This window comes from Xenopus laevis, chromosome 2L, assembly GCF_017654675.1.
Source record: "Xenopus laevis strain J_2021 chromosome 2L, Xenopus_laevis_v10.1, whole genome shotgun sequence".
NCBI classification, from domain to species: Eukaryota; Metazoa; Chordata; class Amphibia; order Anura; family Pipidae; genus Xenopus; species Xenopus laevis.
Genome location: NC_054373.1, coordinates 28,978,938 through 28,999,875, shown reverse-complemented (window position 1 = coordinate 28,999,875; position 20,938 = coordinate 28,978,938). Strand labels below are relative to the sequence as shown.

The following is a 20,938-nucleotide window of genomic DNA, read 5'->3' as shown; positions in this document are numbered from 1 at the left end:
TGTGATATTGGCACTGCCAGACATTACACTTCCAGGTCTTGGTGGATTCTGGGTACCTCATACTACCACCATGCTGCCTTAAAAATAGCCTTAAATGTTTGGTAATACAGTACGTATGTCTTTTGGAGTTCTTCAAATTTTATTAAATACTGTACCTGAAAGGTGGAACTTTTCTTCATGTGGATACTTCATTTCTCTAATATTCTGTTATTCAGGTTTCTCTTGTAAAACTCATAAACAACTGGGACCATATTGCATTTCCAATCCAGCACTGCAGCAATATATGATTCACACCAATAGCTAAATATCAGCATACTTTTGTTTTATTTCTGACTTTGAGGCTTACAAAACCTTTCAGCTCCTAAAACATACACAAGACCTTAGGGGTCATTTACTTACTGCAGGTGCAGTGCGCAATTCTAAATGGCCATTGCTATGTTTTATACCCACAATTCAACATTTAAGCCCAGAATTCCAGTGTCATTACAGATGTGTCTGTCATTTTCTGCATTAAGCATGGGAGTGACACGTGGGACTGATTCTTTGAGTACATTTGCACTGTGCTTTTTGATGGGTGTCAATAGGAGCAGCAGTGGTTGATTTGGAACAGGAAACAGGAAGAAGACTGCGGCAACTATATGAAAGTGCAAAGAGCGAATGTTGATACAAGTACTTTGTGGCCTTGCAACTGCGATATGCTATGTAAATGACCCCTATTATCTTCTGGATTTTAGAGTCAGTTGAAATACTGTTCTATTACCCACTGGGTTAAATGTGCCATTGGGTCCTTCTACCAGCCTGTCCTTTCCGATTCTTGCTTTTCCGTTTCCCTTCCCACAATCAGATAGGAGCCAATTGGTTTGGCAATGTAAAGGTGGAGCCCCATTCTTCTATCCCAACTAAAACTAAACTTATTCTTCAGGGTTCTTTTAGCGATGCCGTTAGGTTAAGGAACTGGCCACAGTGGGGAAGAAATGGAGAATTGAAGAATAATAAACAAAAGGGGTGGACAAGAAGCGAGCAGAAGGAAAAATAATGTTACTCATAGGGGAAAAAGTATGAAGAAGATAGAGAGAAATGGAGTAAGAGAGATTGGATAGACAACATAGGACTACAGAAAAAAATCTTGAGTACACAAGGGAAATAATTAAGATGGAAAAGATATTAATAGTGAAGAAGAGAATATAAATATGGTGGGCAAAGTGAAGGTTACATATGGAGGTAGAATATAGATATGAATGATATAGGATTATGAGAAAATTGGGGAATAAGATGAAGGATAGAAGAGAAGAAGGAAAGTGCTGGGGGTTCAGACAGTACAGATTTTTTCATGAGTGGGTACTTGCTTTATTAGCTGGGGTTATCCTGGTGCACGTTAGCGAAATAAAATACAATCTGAATAAATTAATTCATGTGACATCTGTCTTCTTAAAGTGGTGTGAGATCTCTAGTTTCTAAGACAGAGACAGCAGGCTTAGTATGTGCATTTCTCTTCACAGCCTGCATTAACTGGGCTGGATTATTAATTATGATGGTATGAACACAAGTTTGGGGAACATATTCACTATGTTATTACAACGGAACTATTACGTCAATTTTCCAGTCCTTTTATGTTTTTGTTCTATAGGAATCTCAATTTCAAGTTTGTAACATGAACTTCAAGGAATATAAATTTGCTGTGTCAGAGCCTTTGTCCTTGCTCCTCTAGAACGCTGTGTATGCGTCTCCAGTATAATCGTAACTGTCATTCACCAAACTGTCTGTTAATATGGTTTTATCATGAAGGCCGCCATTCTTTATTGCATCCAAAGATTTCATTCTAGCTTCAGAATTTTGACTTTCTTCTTCCGAAGACTTTAATCTTCTGTCAAAGGGATAAATGGCATGGTTACATTCAAAAAATTTGCATACATTATTTACAATTTCTATCTCTGGATTTTTGGCTCACCTTTGGAAGAAATATCAGTATTAGTTGTATGGTATAAACATTTAAATTTGGAGAGGAAATAAACAGACCAGAGTCAATTCCCCTCCCCATCATACTATGATATAATTCCATTGCTGAAATTTGTGTAAATATTCTGTTTGAACTTAAGTGTTTTTAAAAATGGATTGTTTTAAGATCTTCCTGATCACCCTAATTTTTATTTCAACATTTCTTTATACTAAAGAAGAGGATTAATGGGCCATCGTTTCTCTTTTAAACTGAAACACCTAGGGGCAGATTTATCAAGGGTCGAATTTCCAAGTGGAAAATACTTTGAAATTTGACCATCAAATAGAATCCTCCGACATTTGAAGTCGGAGGATTTTATTCATCATATGATCATATTCCGATCGTAGTACAATTGTACGATCGTACTTCAAATCGTACAATTTGAACGATTTTATTGTACGATCGTACGATTTTCCTTCGAAACCCAAAAACTTCGAAATATGCTCTGGCATGTCCCCATAGGCTAATATAACACTTGGCGAAGTATTGAACTCAAAGTTTTTTTAAAGAGACAATACTTTGATTATCGAATGGTCGAATAGTCGAATGATTTTTACTTTGAATCGAAGTCGAAGTAAATTCGAAGTCGTAGTATCCTATTCGATGGTCGAAGTATCCAAAAAATTACTTCGAATTTTGAATTTTTTTACTTCGAAAATTCCCTCAAATTCATGAGCATGTGTTTTAGAGCCATTTGCAACTGATTCACTAGTGCTAAATAATGTGCCAGTAAATAATGCCTAAATAATGTGCCAGAGTATGCATTTATGTGTAGGAAGTTAATAACTACTCTTGATGCTCCCCATTGCCTAAAGGCTCCACAGCCTTTCCATCACTGACTTCCAGCAGGACACATACAGTATAGTCGGTTCTAAAAACTTGTGTAATGGTTAATAATTCTTAAGTGGAGTTAAAGCCTACAGAAAGATCATTAACAAACTGCAATGGAGAACCATCAAGTTGACCCTTGGATAAACAACCCAAGGCACACTAGGATGCAAGTGACTTCTGACTTTTGAATATTTTTTGTTTAAAAACATGAACAACACAGAAACCTGAGGCATTGGTCATCAGGAAAAAATGTATTCCTTTTACATCATAATTATGTGAACCTTGGCCAGTCATTGTATTCATCTAAACTGTATGAAATCCTATGATAAGAAAGTAAAAGATCATGAAAACTGCCTAATCTTGATTGGTAATATTTACCACTGGAAATCATTAACCGCAATAAAGCTTTATTGCATTGAGTGAACTTGGAAATAGTTCATATTCCTTAAGCATGAACATCAGCACAGTCATAAAGCATTGTATACAGTGCCGCACAGAAGGTTACTGGTTAAATTAAGGAATGTTGTCCTGGAATATAATATTTGTACCTGGATAGAGAACTGGCTAAAAGATAGACTACAAAGAGTGGTGGTAAATGGAACATTTTCTAATTGGACCAGTGTTGTTAGTGGAGTACCACAGGGCTCTGTACTAGGTCCCTTGCTTTTCAACTTGTTTATTAATGACCTGGAGGTGGGTATTGAAAGTACTGTTTCTATTTTTGCAGATGATACTAAATTGTGCAGAACTATAGGTTCCATACAGGATGCTGCCACTTTGTAGAGTGATTTGTCTAAACTGGAAAACTGGGCAGAAAACTGGAAAATGAGGTTCAATGTTGATAAATGCAGGTTATGCACTTTGGCAAAAATAATATAAATGCAAGTTATACACTAAATGGCAGTGTGTTGGGTTTTTGTAGATAACACGTTGTCTAATTCTGGGCAGTGTCATTCTGTGGCTACTAAAGCAAATAAAGTTCTGTCTTGCATAAAAAAGGGCATTAACTCAAGGGATGAAAACATAATTATGCCTCTTTATAGGTCCCTGGTAAGGCCTCATCTGGAGTATGCAGTGCAGTTTTGGACTCCAGTCCTTAAGAGGGATATAAATGAGCTGGAGAGAGTGCAGAGACTCAGTGCAACTAAATTGGTTAGAGGGATGGAAGACTTAAATTATGAGGGGAGACTGTCAAGGTTGGGGTTGTTTTCTCTGGAAAAAATGTGCTGGCGAGGGGACATGATCAGCGCCGGATTTCAATGTCGGGCGCCCCTAGGCCGCGTGGTCCGACCAGGCGGCCGCGCGGTCCTAGCGCCCACCTCACCTCCCCTTCCCAGCGCGCCGGCGAAAAAACGCCGGCGCAGCTGCCGTAATTGCATGGGGACGCACACGTCCCCATAATGCGGCTGGGCGGCATGCAGCCCCTATTTTTTTGCCGCCCTAGGCCCGGGCCTATGCGGCTTTGCCGCAAATCTGGGCCTGGACATGATTAGAAGCCATGTACAGTACCATGGCCCCTCCTCAAATCAAATGAATGGGCATATGCAAATGTTCAGGGGCATCCTATAAGCATCTCTCTGTGTAGTTAGTGGAGTTGGTGGCCAACCATGTCTCCCTGAAAGTCATTGGCAAACAGGAACATGCACATTGGAAGCAGTTTTGGTCCTGGCTCCAACTTTGCATGCTTCTGGCCAGCAGCAACACAGACACCTGTTGTGATGTATCAAAGATGGCAGCCACCATCCCAACAGTCCCCTGACACAAATGGTGCAGACATATTTTAATAAATTGAACAGATCGGTTTTAGTTTAGCTCTTCATTAAAGACTAGAAGGAAGCCCTTAGACTATGGGAGGATGAGCAAGAGTTTCTAAGCAGACATCTTGCAGGGCAAGTAAGAAGATATTTTAGGGGCATAGTATAAGCAAACAGTTAATCCTGAAGCACATCATTCTGCATTTTACCCAGGAGTGGGGTTGTTGGCAAGCCACATAGGCCTGTGTCTATGCCGGCAGGTTTTTGGGAGTTTTTGACTGCACAGACTGAATAGTTGCTAGTCGCACTGGGGACTGGGTAGGGGCACAAGTAGGTGTAGAGGTGGATAGTTTAGGGTTTACATTGGACAGAATTTAGTCCCTAATTATACCATCATTCCATCAAAAGATTATCTGGGATGGCGTTTGGCCCTAGCTATTTACGAACCATATGCCGAGGTCATTTGGGCTGTGGGATAGGGAGTGAAAGTTAAGGCCCATAGTAGACATTATTATTTAGCCCATGTCTCAAAGGTCCACCCTGAATTCTAGTTTAAATGGTTTATATAATGTCATTTTATCACTTTTTCCCTATAAAGTGTGCATTAGGTTGTGTTGATTGGACTGTGTCAGTGTGTGCCATGCAGCTCTTCATTTTTGGCTAAACTACGATTACAAGTCTGAATAACTGGAAGTCTGGGGTCTTTTTGTACATCCAAGTTTTTAAGAAGGGTCCATCAAATGACACAATCATTTTACCACTGGAAATCATTGGAAGTCCCCGCCCTAAGGAATCTGTACTTGAATAGTTTTCATATGGAAAAAGATGATCCTCATTTTCTAGAGTTGCTAGAGACGCGTACTATTTGTTACTACGTTCTACATTACTTACTTTCTGTGCCGTATAACTCCAGATACCACAAGGTAAGCAATCGCAACAGAGACAACAAAAACCACCACCCCAAATACAATAAGCCAGGAGGAACTAGAAGACTGAGAAGCAGGGGCCAATGTGGGTGGAATCTGAACAAACTCCAGAGTTTTGTCATTCAAGAGGAAAGCGCTGTTAATCCGGTTTCTTTCATTTCTAAAATGTAAGCAGAGGTGCAAGGGCAGATGTTATTTGAGGTGCGACAAATAAAAGGTGGCATTTTCTGCAAAGGACTGTATATAGGGAAAGTAAGTAAAGCTGGTATAAACTGAAAACTCGACCCCTCCAGACCAAGTTGCCCCAATCATCCAGAGATCTATTGTAATGGTTTAAAAATCCTGTTGTGGGACGATCATATAGGGCCACTGAGATGGTCTTCTTCCAACGACTCTGCATAGACCTAAATTGTTATCCAATAAATGGCCCCATGGCCAAACAATTGGATCAGCACGATGGGTGTGTTTACAAAATCTCAAAGTCCTATCTGTGCCCATGAAAACATTTTCATATGGGGGGTTGGGGCAGGGCTTTTAAATCGTCCTTGGTTTGTTTGTTTCAATTAACACAGAATTACTCAGTGTCCTGTAATAACTACCCCAAGTAGCTAATGTTTCATAGGGGACCAGGTGTCTGGGTGCCAAAACTATATCCGAGTTCCCCCCACCCAGTTTTCCCTCCATCCCGTTTTCCCCCACCCAGTACATGCCCCTGCCACCTCTCCTGTATCAGACCTCCATGTTTCATTGCATATTCTTTAGTGTAATCAGAAAAAATTGTCTTTCTCGTCTTTCTAGATACTGGGCATTTAGGTGTCTTCTTTAAATGAAAATACATTTTTCTGTATGCTTCTGGGATATTCTGTAAAAATGATTGATTGTACAACAAACTGTAATGTCTTTCAGTAGCAATAAGAAGCTTTGTATAAAATATAGGTCTCTGATAATAACCCAAGTATATGCAGTTACTCTCGGAAGGTTTCCTGTACTAGTGAAGTTTTAATTAGATGGTTGTCAAACACAAGTTTCTTAAAGGCCACCTGTTGGGCAAAAATATTATCCCCCAACCAAAGGTGCTGGCTAGTAGAGCCCACACTCTGTTTGGGGGTAACATTAGGTTTTTTAATTTTCTTTTAAATTGCCCCCCCCCACCAGAATGAGCTCCCAGTACAATTGGTCATGTTGTACATAGCACATGCGCATAATGCGCTTCTGACATCATTATGCGCATGCGCTGTGCCCCAACATGGCAGCTCGTGTCAGGAGCAAAAAAACTACTGTTACCCCCAACTCTCTCTCTATTAGTCTGCCTTTTGGATGGAGATAATATTTTTCCCAATAGGTGCCTTGTCACACAAGGGCTTTTGTTTACTGTGGTCCTCTTAGGAAAACCACCAATGACCCGAATTTTGGAAGCAGCTTCAAATTCTAATGTCTAACCAGACTGTTTTTATTATCTGAGCCCACATTCATTACAATAATAGGTGAGAGAATTAAAATTTATATTACATTAAAACCTTCACATGAAAATATTGCACTTTTGCTGTTACCTTACTGCAGCCTCAACAACGGAATAGGAAACGGGATGGGATTCATTGGAAGGAGACGTGACGACAAACCAGAATGAGACTCTCTCTGTCGAATTGCACAGCACAATATTAGAAATCCTGCAGGAGGAATATAAGAAATCATTTGCATATGAAATGCCTTATTACAGAAGAGCTGCAATATAAATTCAATCAAAGGTAATATCTACCAACTGCGTGTATAGTTTCCGTTAGTGTTATTAGTGCTGCTTCCATTGTGCTTTCATGATAAGAATTGTAGGCAATAAAAGGGCACATTTCCTTTCTTTGTACAGCTCGGGGAGGCATATGCTTCTGCCTATAACCAAATTCTATTACGAAGCTATGCCAATAATACATCATTAATAGGAAATTGTGTGTTAGCTTCAACTTACTGAAAAGTGTCGTTCTTTGTGTAGCTTCGCATGACAAAAGCCATCACGGCCTTAAAGAGATACTCTTCATCTGAGTTCCATGTGTACTGTAACAGAGAGAGAGAAAAGCATTCAGAAGGCATTTTTCCCTTCACTCTATCCAGAACTTACTTCTCTTACTAGTAAGTTATATTTTCTTTGTAACAAAATTCATTCATATCAACAGTACCTGTATCCCTTAATATCTTGGAATTAAAAAAAATAATGAATGTTCTTGACTGTGTAAGTGCAATAGACAAGAAACATTCCTGGATCATGTTGCTTCCATTTTAAAAGCAATCAGAGTTGTACTCTTGATAAAAACTTAATGCCAAGCAATGTTCCCTCTAAGCTGTGCTCTTGTACACACACACACACATTTTGATGCCAATGCACGCAACAAATTCTGGTTCACAAAACAACCACAAAATGTCTCATTTATTCTGACCTGCGCACACGGTTTTTAGAACTGCACACACAAGTTTAAAATGTGCGCACAAAATAATTATTTTGCTCACATAGGCGAGAAGGAATGAGAGGGAACACTGATGCCAAGAAAAAAATGTATAATGTTTGGTGGTTTTGTATGTTACACACAGCAATAAAGTTGTCACCAAGGAAAATCAATGTTGTAGTATTCTATTTTGCTGTGCTCTGGGCAATGTTCTCAGATGGAACAATAAAAATGCTTATTTTCCTGGTAGTACGCTGGATCGAGACCGTGTTACAACTGCCGTATGTTACCTAGGGAATAAAGTGATGGAAATAGAAGAGTGAGGCCAATGTCACACTGAGCAGATCCTTTGTCAGCAGAAGAATATCCATGATTTACAGATACAGTTGTTGCCGTCTGCCTTTTACTGTAATGGAAAACGCCATTCTGATGGATTTTGGCCTGAAACTGTGCAGTGAGTGTTTCCGGCAAAAAAACACTCCAAATGCTTAGGGATAGGTGGTTGCCATTAATGGAAATGACAAATGTCATATAATCACAGGCAGAAGGAGGATCCGCTCAGGGTGACAGCCTAATGTTGCCACACAGCTCACAATCCTGCACCAACTGGGCTTCATATATAGAGTTAAGCAGAGTATTTAGCAGAGATGACTTGTTTATTATGGCCTAAATAATAACAGTAAGTGGCATAACTAATGACCCCCCCCCCAGCTGCCACATGGTCTCATTCCTCAGCAGTTACACCCCTGACCTTTGTCATAGGATGACATACAGTATATGCAGAATTGGACGAGTAGAAAGGTGCTTCCTTTTGAGGTACCTTTACACAGCATATTCTAACAGTATATTCTAGATAAGAATTGTCCAAGTGGCAGCCCTTTCTGTGCCCCTCATTTAAGTCTGGCTACTGTAACAATTTACCTTAAATAAGCTTTAAAGGGTATCAGAACGGAAATTAACTGGCCCCTGCATTCTTCTCACTTCAGACTCTGTATTGTTCACCTTTTCACACTTCAGACATAAGGAATGGTGATTATAGGAATGGTGCGAGCATTGTGTCACTGTACATAATACAATATGTAGTGTTCATCAAAGTGGTCCTGACAGGGCCACCATTAGAAATCACGGGGCCCCGTAAAACAAAATTTTTGGGGCCCACTGGCCCCAGCCTGCCCGAACCCCAACCACCCCAAGCCCCACCCCAGATCCCACCCACCCCACACCACAGTTAAAAGACCACACAGACATAAGCGCTAAAAATGGTAAACCCCCTCCCACACAAGTTATAAAAAAGACATTGATGGTCAGGGATCCCCTATAAGTTAAAAAAAACCGTGGCGCCCCGCATAATTTATTTCTTTTTTTAAAAAACATTGGTGCCAGGGACCCCATAAAAGTTTTTTTTAAAAATCCTTGGTGGTCAGGGCCCCCCACAAGTTAAAAAAAACTGTTGGTGTCAGGGCCCCTCTTACAAGTTGTAAAAAATAATTGGGCAAATATTTAAAAAAACAAACAAAAAAACATTGGTGGCAGTTCAGAAGAACTGAACTTATGGCTTCACAACTTTAATTTCAACTCTTTCCATCACTTCGGGACTTTTCATGGCTTCGAAACTTCTCTCAGTTCCTTTTCGACGGTTCAGGACTTTCAGAGACGCCGCATGTTTTCGGCTCTGCCAAGGGGGGCCTGGGTATTTCAAAAACTGCAGCACAGCACACTTGTACCCCCTGTATCCCCCTGATGGTGGCCCTGGGTCCTGATACATTACATGCATGGTCCTGATAGGTTTCCCTGTCTTCTGCCCTGCACAGCCTTTGCTGGGGCCAAACTCCACAACGTAGGCCAGAAAAATTCCGTCCCTCAGAACCACAGAAGTCGGACAGCACTGGTCTAGATGAAAACTTACCTGTGCTTTGTAAAGGGCAAGAATAAACCTCTTCTCCCACTAAACTATTTGTTAAGTAACATTTGCAGTGTTTATTTACAGAGGCTTTGTAGGCAGAAACCTGTTGTTTGCTTTTCACTGAAAGAACTGAAGTGAAAATCCGGAGTCAATAAATGTCCAAATCTCAACAATATCAGTAATGCTTAATGGTACTTTGATTAATGCAGCTCAAACCTTACTTTATATATCAGGTCATACTACTGCTATCTAGTCAACCCAAGATATCTGCACTAAAACAATTACACCACCAATTTGCTTCACATGATCGTTTTTATTTAATGTCAGATGTGCAACATGAAATGTTATTTCCACTCCTCTGATGCGTAATGACTTCATAAAAAGACAAAATCACTTAAGGGGCACTCTCATCCAAACACAACACAATCATTTTTTCAAAATCAGTATTTAATGTTTAGTTATCTACAGTAGATCCTTGTTAAAAAATAAAGAGTAATTCTGTATTTAATTGTACTTTTTTCCAGTTATAAGATTTTAGCTATCGGTATAGAAGTGACATGAAAGCCTGGAAATATAAGAGGTACAAAAGATCAGAGGGTTTTTTTTCTACTGTTTTTTATCAAATGCGAATGTTCACTTATTTATTTAAAAAATCAAAATATACAGCAAATCGCTTGAATAAAATCGTGAAAATAATTTGAACGCCTCATTTTTTCTCTCTACCTATTGTTTTCAATGGGTCGAAAAAACGACACAACTAGCAACAAAATGCTTTAAATTTACCAATGACGGCTCCTATTGAGGTCTACGTGAACCTGGCAGCTTTTAGATGCCGGAGTTTTACATTGGAGTTTTCTATGCTTCTTTTCTTTTGATACAGCCCACCATGGAGCTGCCCTTTGAAGTGGCAGTAGCATTAGGGTTCCCCTGTGTCTATAGATGTACTCATGCTCAATATGGAACAGGAGGCGATCGCACCAGGGCCCGCACCCCCTCAGGCCCGCAGACACTTCACACAGACGCAAATCCACCGGAAAAAATCTCTTCTGGAGGGGGGCCGAGCTGCGCGGCCTGCACCTGGGCCCTTTGCCCACTAGTTACGTTACTGGAGGCGGGACATAGACAATGGTGCTAAGTGAGACTGTTCAGAAGAAGTTGTTTTGATGACTGGCATGTATTCTAGAGATGAACCAAATCCACTATTTTAGGATTCGACGAATGGCAGTATTTTTGATTCTTGGGGGTGAAAGCCCCTATTGTGTTGCGCATTCGATCATTGTAAGTTTGCAGGGTGTGAGTCCATTTATTTAAGTTAAAAAATGTTTGACCTCTTTCTTTGTATTACAAAAAGTCACATGATTTTTTGCATTTGGATTCGGTTCGGCCAAGCACTTGGTTTCAGCTAAATCCAAATCCTGTTAAAAAAGGACGAATCTCGGCTGAGTCCCGAACCGAATCCTGGATTAGATGCATCCCTAGTATATTCACGCAAAGACTGCAATTCCACTTCCCACTAAGCTTCTGTTGTGCTTCTGTGAAATAGAAATTTCATGGGTTACCTTCCCAGGATTCCTTCTGCCTTTGCATACAAAGAAGAAGAGGGGTCTCCACACTCCAGATGCTTAATCCTATTAAAAGAAACTAGAAATAGCATGTTTAGCAGTCCATTGAGTGAGGATAGATATAATTGAGGCATGGCGCCCTGCCAACGAGGTGAGTTGAGAGACTCACCGCAGGCGGCACGCCGGAGAGGTTTCCAGGGGCAGCAAAAAGCTGCTCCTGGTACCTTTAAAGGGCATGTAAAGTCTAAAATAGAATAAGGCTAGAAATGCTGTATTTTGTATACTAAATATAACCATGAACTTACTGCACCACATGCCTAATCAAACAAATAATTTATGCTTTCAAAGTTGGCTACAGGGGGTCACCATCTTGTAACTTTGTTAAACATCTTTGCAAGACTAAGACTGTGCACATGCTCAGTGTGGTCTGGGCTGCTTAGGGATCGTCATAAACAAAGCTGCTTGAGTTCTGCATGGCTGGGAAGTAAGGCGGGGGCTCCCCCTGCTGTACATAAGTATGATTGTTTCCCTGCTCAGCAGTTAGGGACCATCTGACAATTCCTATCCACAGCAGTAAATGAAGGGAGAATTTCACTGCATACAGTCAGGTTTCTTATAAAAACGGTACACATTTTTTAGTTAAGTATATTGGAGGTTTCTTTTTCATTAAAGAAAGTTAAAATGGGATTTTATTTTTTTGCCTTTACATGCCCTTTAAGAGCCGAATTTCTGTTTTTTAAACCGGAAATTTGGCTTTACTAATGCGAAGAGCACAATTCCGCTCTCCGCATTAGAGTTGCTGCCTCCCCTCCCGACAGGTAAACCGGGGAGGGGGGCGGCATTGCAGTAGCCGCCTCACGTGGGGTTTTCCTCTGAATCGGCGCTGGGCATGGCCACCCAAACTAGACTGTGAACGGAAGAAGAAATAAATTGCAGGTATAAATATTACCTACTCCCAGCTCACCATCTGAAATTGAGGAGGCTGCACAGTCCCTGGCCTTCTCGGGCACTTGATACTACTCCAAAGAAAACGGACAGCAGCTCCAATTAAGTAAAATTTATTTTTATTGGCTCCACATTATACACAGGCAAATAGGGCCAAGGCCTTACACATTTCTAGGGCTTCCGCTTTTCATCATAGACTCCTATGCACCCGAAAAGCGTAATGCCTTGACCCTATTTGCCTCTTTTTAATGTGGAGCCAATAAAGACTAATTTTCTGTGGTGTAAATGGAAAGTACTAACCTATAGGTATCATTTAAAGAGACCCTGGACACAATAGCAAGAGCTCTAAGGAAAACAAATGTAAACCCAAGGTGCTCATTCTATAAGCACTTGCTTCCAGGGTCTGCCTGTGCTCTTCAGGGGTATATTTACCATAAGGTCACAAGAGGGCCTGTGGCTAGAGTGAAAGCCCTTGGATGCCTATATGGGAAAAAAACTTTCTGGGAAAAACAAACCTACTTCCACAGTTCGCCAAGACGAACAACGGTGAAAACGCATGTGCGTCATCTTGCGTTGTGCGCCGAAATGTGCGCGGGCGCTAACGTGAATGTGCGCGGTGTGATGACGCAGGACGCAGGCGTCATTACGTTTGGCACAAAAATACCTCTTAAAAGGATGCTCAGGGAAAGGCTCTGTGCTTGTTGATAATTTAACCTGCTCCTGAACTTTTTGGAACCCTGACTTCTTGATTCTGGTTTTGACTTCGGCTTTGGATATCGACTTTCGACTGAACTCTGCCTGCATCCGACCTCGGCCTGCCTTCCCGATTACGACTAAACTCCGCCTGCACTGACCCCGGCTTGCCTTCCGACTATTCTTCTGCCTACTCCCTCTGATTACTATTGTCTGCCACAGCTTGTGACACTCCTGCTGGACCTCGTCTCCTCACATCTGGACTCTGGACAGGTGAGGCCTGACATGGGGGTAGGGGGTCCATATATGACGACATGTGAATGCTCGGAGTGTTATGTTATGAGCAGAGCACATCTGCTGACATCATACGGGGCTCACAAATCCGGTGCCTAGGGCAGCACCTGAATGCACTACTACTACACAGAGACCTGCATTCATTTCAAAGCAGGTCAGGGACAAACTTAAAAAAAATGAAGGATTTTGCCTGTTTTTTGCACCCTTCCTTGCACTTAAACAATTCCTTATTATCTCATAAACTGTTTCTCAAGTTGCCGTAAATCAGCATAGGTATTACCCTTTACCCGTCACCACCCTGCTAGAAGCTGAGAGGGAACCTGCTGTGTGTATTCAGTTCTGTAACATTAATTACAAAAGAAACCTTCTAACAGTCACTATCTGTATTCGTTTTCAGCTATTTAGGTCTCCATTCACATAAAACCATTCTAATTAGATCCCAGTGTGCATGCATTTCACGCCACCAGAATATCCCTTGGATATCCCACAATATTAAGTGCCTTTTCTATTAAAGCTGATGCCTTCATTGGCATTGAACAGTGTCGGTTTGGTGTGGAATCAGCATTATACGCGGACAAACTGCCAACTTAGAGTTAATGCTTAATGAGTCAGTTAGACTTTTGCCAGATAAACAGAATACTTGTGAGAAACGCAGTGGTGTAAAAGTGTTAATTGGTTGTCGGTAAGAACTAATTTTTTCAATAGCTGGAATCTCTTAAAAGTAAAAATATAAACACCTCTAACTAAAGACACATCAAAACTGTAGACATTTAACATAATAGTTCCAGCCCCATGGGTAGCGGATGCTCAGATTTATCATTCAATTACAGACACAGGGTGAGAGGTTGGTGAGGCCAATTTAAAATACAACAAAAAGTAACTTTATAATGTTCAGCTGTGGCCTCTGTGCTGTTATTGGATTTTGCTGTTATCGTTTATACAAGTCCCATGTCTAGTACTAGTGCACTTCAATTCCCACTTTCAGCCTGATTCTTCTCATACAAGTGCACTTCTTCCTCTCAACGTATTCTTGTGTTATTTTATTCAGTATATAGAAGATGTGCCATAGAACAGGATGTGATTATCCACTTGGTAACAGGGAACGGAATGCTGTCAGACACATCATTTTATATATTTATTCCAGTTTTCTTGCATTTAAGTGTTATTGGGTCCCATTCCAATGTATTTTAGAACCCCTAAAAGGGCATGTAAAGGCAAAAAAATAAAATCCTATTTTTACTTTCTTTAATGAAAAAGAAACCTATCTCCAATATACTTTAATTAAAAAATGTGTACTGTTTTTATAAGAAACCTGACTGTATGCAGTGAAATTCTCCCTTCATTTACTGCTGTGGATAGGAATTGTCAGATGGTCCCTAACTGCTGAGCAGGGAAAAAATCATACGTATGAACAGCAGGGGGAGCCCTCGTCTTACTTCCCAGCCATGCAGAACTCAATCAGCTTTGTTTATGACGATCCCTAAGCAGCCCAGACCACACTGAGCATGTGCACAGTCTTAGTCTTATGTTTAACAAAGTTACAAGATGGTGACCCCCTGTAGCCAATCTTGAAAGCATTAATTATTTGTTTGATTAGGCTTGTGGTGCAGTAAGTTCATGTTTATATTTAGTATACAAAATACAGCATTTCTAGCCTTATTCTATTTTAGACTTTACATGCCCTTTAAAGGGGAACCACCCCTTTATTCATTATTGAAGGCAAAACAATCCTATTAGTAAAGGATTTTCTTGTAGACTTAAGGAATGGTGATCAAAATTACAGAAAGATCCTTAATTCAGAAAGAAACCTAGGTCCTGAGCATTCTGTTTAACAGGTGTCCATACCTGTAACATTTGCAAAGTTTGCAGCCAGCAGGTATAGCAACCAATCAGCAAGAAGCATTTACTTGTCATTTATGTGAAATATAACAGGGCAAATTACAAGCAAAGTTCCGTGTTTTTACCCAGAATATAGCATTTCCCCCATAATTCCAGTGGTGAGAAACCTGAAACCCTTTCCCATGTTATGAGGTCCCGGACATGAGATATCAGGAATTTTGTAGGAAATTATTAGTATAGGTATGGGACCTGTTATCCAGAATACTCACAATCATGTAAACATTAAATACACACAATAGGCTAGTTTTGCTTCCAATATCTTAATTTGGATCAAGTACAATGTACTGTTTTATTATTACAGAAAAAAAGGAAATCATTTTTAAAAATCTGAATTATTTGGATATTTGGAGTCTATGGGAGAAAACCTTCCTGTAATTTGGAGCTTTCTGGATAATGGGTTTATGGATGACAGATCCCATACCCATATCCTTATATATTCCACTGCTTAGGCTATACATGTTATACTGCATGGACACTCCATAAAATACTGTAGGTGCATTCTTCATGTTCTTTGTTGACTATTAAGCATTGAAATGATCGAATGATACCTTTTCTTTTCATTGGCTGAGCCCATAATACCCGTTTGTGTCTATCATCTGTCTTTCTTCAGAACCAGCCAGCTGAAAATGAATATCGTTGCTCATCGTTTGTTAACAGATGAATGTGCAGAGAACCATTAAGCGGAACAATTACTTATTGGTTTTGTACTAATTACTATGATCAGTCATGCTAATTGTATTCCTTTGTTTGCCTGGATATTTATTTGTGCCTTATCATTTGGGCATGTAAGAACTAATTAAATGATAAAGAAAGACCCATTGGAAGCATGAAGCACGCACCGTGGCTGTCACTAAACTTTATTTTGCAGAGTTTAAACTGTGAAGTTTAAAAATAAAAAAATAAAGGGTAAGTTGCTTTTTACATTTGGGAATTAAATTGCAGGTGGGGCAATTGCATGTATTGTATAAACAGTAATCAAACCTAATTCACCCCACCCTTCGGAATTGGGGCTGAAGGGGCAAGTGATTAATTTTTTCATCTTTTTTTTTTTTTTTTTTTGTATCAATAATTTTTATTGAGGAAATCGTGTATAACAACAAAGTCGGCAGCATTGTTACAGGTACTACATAAATACAGGTAGTATCGAAAATGTTTCTGTAGCGAACAATAAAACAGCTGTGGCCAACCGTAACAACAAGCATAGTACAGAGCATGAATACTGAACATGTGTCAAGGCTAAATAATACGAAGAGTAAACAGTACACGTTTCCCTTTTTACATAGAATTCAAGAGAAAAAGGAAAAGCTACAAAACATAGGGCCGAGAAAAGAAAAGCAAAAAGAAAGGAAAAGAAAGGGAAAAAGAAAAAAGGGGGGGGGGTTAAAGTCCACTGCCGTAGCAACCCAGGCTATATGAGTGGGGACTAATCAGTCAATGTCTGCCCACCTAGAAACATTGCAACCTGTACTCAATAAACTAGTGCTGATCGATTAAGCCCAGTCGGATATCGGTAGGTGATCCAGGGGTCCCAAACCTTCGCAAATTGGTCCTGCTTGTCTAATATTATGCTCGTTAACTTTTCCATAATAAATACTCCATCTATCCTAGTTTTCACATCAGAAAAAGCCAAAGTCGGAGTCAGCCAAGCTTTTGCTATCACCTGCTTCGTTGCCGTGAAAAAATGTGTAATTAAAGAGTGTTGGGCTCGAGAGACTGCATCAATTCTCCTATGTAAGAGAGCATCAGCAGGCCGTTTGGGTAAATTAACTTGCAGGACAGAATATATCAAGTGATACACCCGGATCCATAGGCGACGTGCCCTGGTACAATGCCAAAAGATATGGGCCATCGTTCCAGTCTCGGAGCAGCCCCTAAAACAATTAGGGCTAGTTTGGGGGTTCCATTTAGCAACGCGACTCGGAACTAAGTACCATCTGCTGATAACTTTATATACAGTTTCCTGAGCTAAAACATTGGTGGAAGCACGTTTGGCACTCAAGAAAATCTTGCCAGTCTCGATCTTGCAACGTCAACATCAGTTCCATATTCCATCTTTGCACAAATTTTAGAGAGGTGATGGGCTTGGTATTAACGCTTTGATGGTATATGTAACTAAGGGAGCCTTTCATACGTGGGCGATGGAGACATAACGCTTCAAAAGAAGTGTTAGAGCCAAAGGAGCATTTCTTCTGCACCGAAGACAAATAGTGTCTGATTTGATGATACCTATACAATTCCCGATCTGGGACATTATATCTATCCTTCAAAACTGACCAACTTATTATGTTACCATGTAGTATGAAATGCCGTACGTGTGTAAAGTTATTATCACTCCACCAACGGAACTGAGTCGGTTGAAGCCCAGGCAAGAAAATCGGGTTATCAAATAAAGGCGCCATCGGTTGGTGTTTAGAGATCCAATGGGGATTAACTTTAATTTTGCGCCATAGAGACAATGTATGCTGTATAGTTGGAAAAGTCACTGACCTATGCGAATGCTTATGTGTCCAAAGAAAATCCCCCAGAGAATTACATTGACATATAGCCTGTTCCAGTACAACCCACTTGGGAGGTCGAAGCGGAACAAACCAGTTCAACATTTGAGCCATCTGAGCAGCCATATAATATTCACGAAGGTTTGGGACACCCAATCCCCCCATGGTTCTATGCCTATATAATAGGCTCCGAGCAAGTCTAGGCCGTTTATTATTCCAAATGAACCTGAGACAAGCATTTTGCAATTTAGATAACCAATCAGCTGGTGGTGCTAAAGGGAGAGTACGAAACAGATAAAGAATCCGAGGTAAAATACTCATCTTTATAATATTAACCCTGCCAAACCACGAAACTGAAAAATTCTCCCAGGACTTCAGGTCATCCATGAGGCGTTTAATGAAATTTCTATAATTAATGTCACAGAGCGTGCCATAAGAATCTGTAAGGTGAATTCCTAGATACTTAATAGACGTATTCGTCCAGGCGAAATCAAAATTGAGCTTCAGCAATTTTATCATACTAGGAGACATATTAAGAGGTAATGCCTCAGATTTAGACACATTAATCTTCAGACCTGAAACCCCGTAGAATTTATCCAGAACATTAAATAAATTTGGCAGAGATATCAGAGGTTTCGATAAAGTCAATAATAAGTCGTCAGCATATAAACAACATTTATGTTCTTGATCTTCCACACAAATCCCAGAGACATCCCGGTTTTAGCAGCTTTCTTATCAAAGCTGCTAAATATTCCATTGCCATCACAAACAAAATTGGTGACAAGGGGCACCCCTGTCTGGTACCCCGTGCAATTACAATGGGGGGAGTAAGAAATCCTTGATGTTTTATTTGAGCTGTGGGGCAGTCGTACAGAGCCCGGATAGAAGACAGGAAAGTCTCTGGGAACCCATAGCGAAGCAGGACATACTTAAGAAAATCCCAGGACAGAGAATCAAAGGCTTTCTCTATATCCAGTGAAAGGAGCACTGCCGGAGTGCCCCCTTCACTGGTCCAAGAGATTAGATCAATAGCTCTGCGAATGTTATCAGAGGGTTGTCTATTAGGGACAAAACCAGCTTGATCACTGTCCAATAGGTCAGATAAAAACGTATTAATCCGTTTAGCCAGTATTTTCCCTATTAATTTCATATCATGATTCAATAACGTAATCGGTCTGTGGTTTTCGACTAAGTTACTATCCTTATTGGGCTTGGGAATAGCCGTTATGAAGGCTCTAAGAGAATCTGGGACAAACCGGTCTCCTGCTCTTATGGAATTAAATAAGTTCACAATATGCGGGGTTAATTCTTTAATAAAAGCCTTGTAATATGGGCCTGTGAATCCGTCAGGACCCGGAGCTTTTTGTGCCTTCAAGGATTTAATAGCCCACTGCACTTCCTCAGCAGTAATGGCTTGATCCATATAATCCCTTTGATCCAAAGTTAACGCGGGGAGCCCTATATCCCGAAACAATAAATCAGCTTTACATTCATCAAAATTCGTATGGTGCTTGTAGAGTTGCGAATAAAAGTCTCGAAACGACTCCACTATTTTCTGGGGATTTGCTGTAATGGCCCCCGTTTTAGTTAGGATGCTATGCGTAGGGGGTATTTTGTTAATGTTCCGTAATTTATTTGCTAACATGGTATCAATCTTATTAGCTTTAGTGTAAAATCTGTGTTTCAGCCATCTAAGCTGTTTCTCTGTTTCTTCCATAAGGTACAAATTCAATTCCGTTTTAAGTTGTCGGATGTGTCGGGAACCAGCAGTACTAGGTTTAGTTCGAAAGGACTGTTCCGCCAATTCCAGCTGACTTGACAATTGGCGGACCCGTTCCTTTTTTTCCTTTTTCTTTCTGGAACATATTTTAATAAGAATGCCCCTAATGTAGGTTTTATGAGCCTCCCAGATTACTGACTGCCTGAGATCCGGAGTGTCATTGATCTGAAAATAAGAAATTAGCTCTCCCTCCAGTTGCGTACGCACCTGTGGGTTCGTGAGAATGGCTTCATTCAATCGCCAAACAGGAGCTGCTTTGGGGGGATTGTAAATTTCGTATGGTTATTTTCACAGGATTATGATCAGACCAAGAACACACCGGAATCCGAGCAGAAGCTACATTCGCGGTTAAGGAAACACTGAGCAACACATAATCAATTCTAGAGTATGTCCCATTAGGATTAGAGTAGAAAGTATAATCGTTCTTAAAGGGGTTGCACTCCCTCCAGGCATCAGTCAGTCCCATAGACTGCAATTTAGTACGTATAAGTTTAGACAGAGGTTCAACATATTTCTTATTGGGGTTTAGTGGATCAAACCTATCCCGTCTAGCATTCAGTGTTGCGTTAAGATCACCTCCAATTATGATTTGCCCTTGAGCATGCTTAGACAGTGACAGAAAAAACCTGTTATAAAATTTACTCTGTGTGCTATTGGGACTGTAGACCGATGCCAAGGTGTAGAGTGCCTCCCCTATAGTGCATACAATTATCACAAAATGACCCTGTGGGTCCGGTATACATTAACTTAACAACAACTTAAATGGCAAATTTTTATGAATAAAAATTCCAACCCCTTTCTGCTTCTTTTCCGCATTAGCCAGAAAAACATGAGGAAATTGTACATGAAAATACTTAGGCTGTGAAACTTTAGAAAAATGCGTCTCTTGGAGGAAAAGTACCTGTACGCCCATGCACAGATAGTAGCGGAATGCCAGTGAGCGTTTGTGAGGACTATTCAAGCCCTTCACATTGTGCGTGAGAAATACAGCCATCGGAAAGTTGAGTAGTGACGCAGAAAAATTACGTACAGAATCCAGGAGCAATAAAACATGTCAGTCCGGTCCAAGATAACATAGTTCAAGGCAGTGGTCGATGCAGGAAAATAAAAAATGAAAAAAGAAAAAATTAGCGAAGCAAAAAAAACCAAAACAAGAAACAAAAAATACTTAACTGAGTTAGTGAACAAATCCAAACTGCAGGCCAGTATGGATTCCAAATTTGGCCACGAAATAGGGGCCACAAAAGCGTGTTCCGCCATGTCTGAGAAAATCTCCTCTAATGGCAGCATCACCGATGGTGTGGTGTAAAGGTGAGAGGGGGAAACGTCCTCCCGACCAAGGGATTGTCTCCTGAAGAATTGTCACAATTCCTAAAAGCGCCAACATATCTTATGAAAGGTGCCTATGTGTTGGAGCCGCTGTCGACG

General features: G+C 40.5%; 1 protein-coding gene across 1 annotated transcript in view; it reads right to left on the bottom strand.

The window, feature by feature from the left end:
• Positions 1-1,323: 1,323 nt before the first annotated feature.
• The window catches only part of cltrn.L (collectrin, amino acid transport regulator L homeolog), a 34,812-nt gene continuing 15,197 nt past the window's right edge, over positions 1,324-20,938 (bottom strand). Inside the window, 4 exon segments of the mRNA NM_001086518.1 lie at positions 1,324-1,864; positions 5,473-5,667; positions 7,058-7,174; positions 7,468-7,553. Coding sequence (NP_001079987.1) covers positions 1,705-1,864; positions 5,473-5,667; positions 7,058-7,174; positions 7,468-7,553 — 558 coding nt within the window. The 3' untranslated portion in view covers positions 1,324-1,704.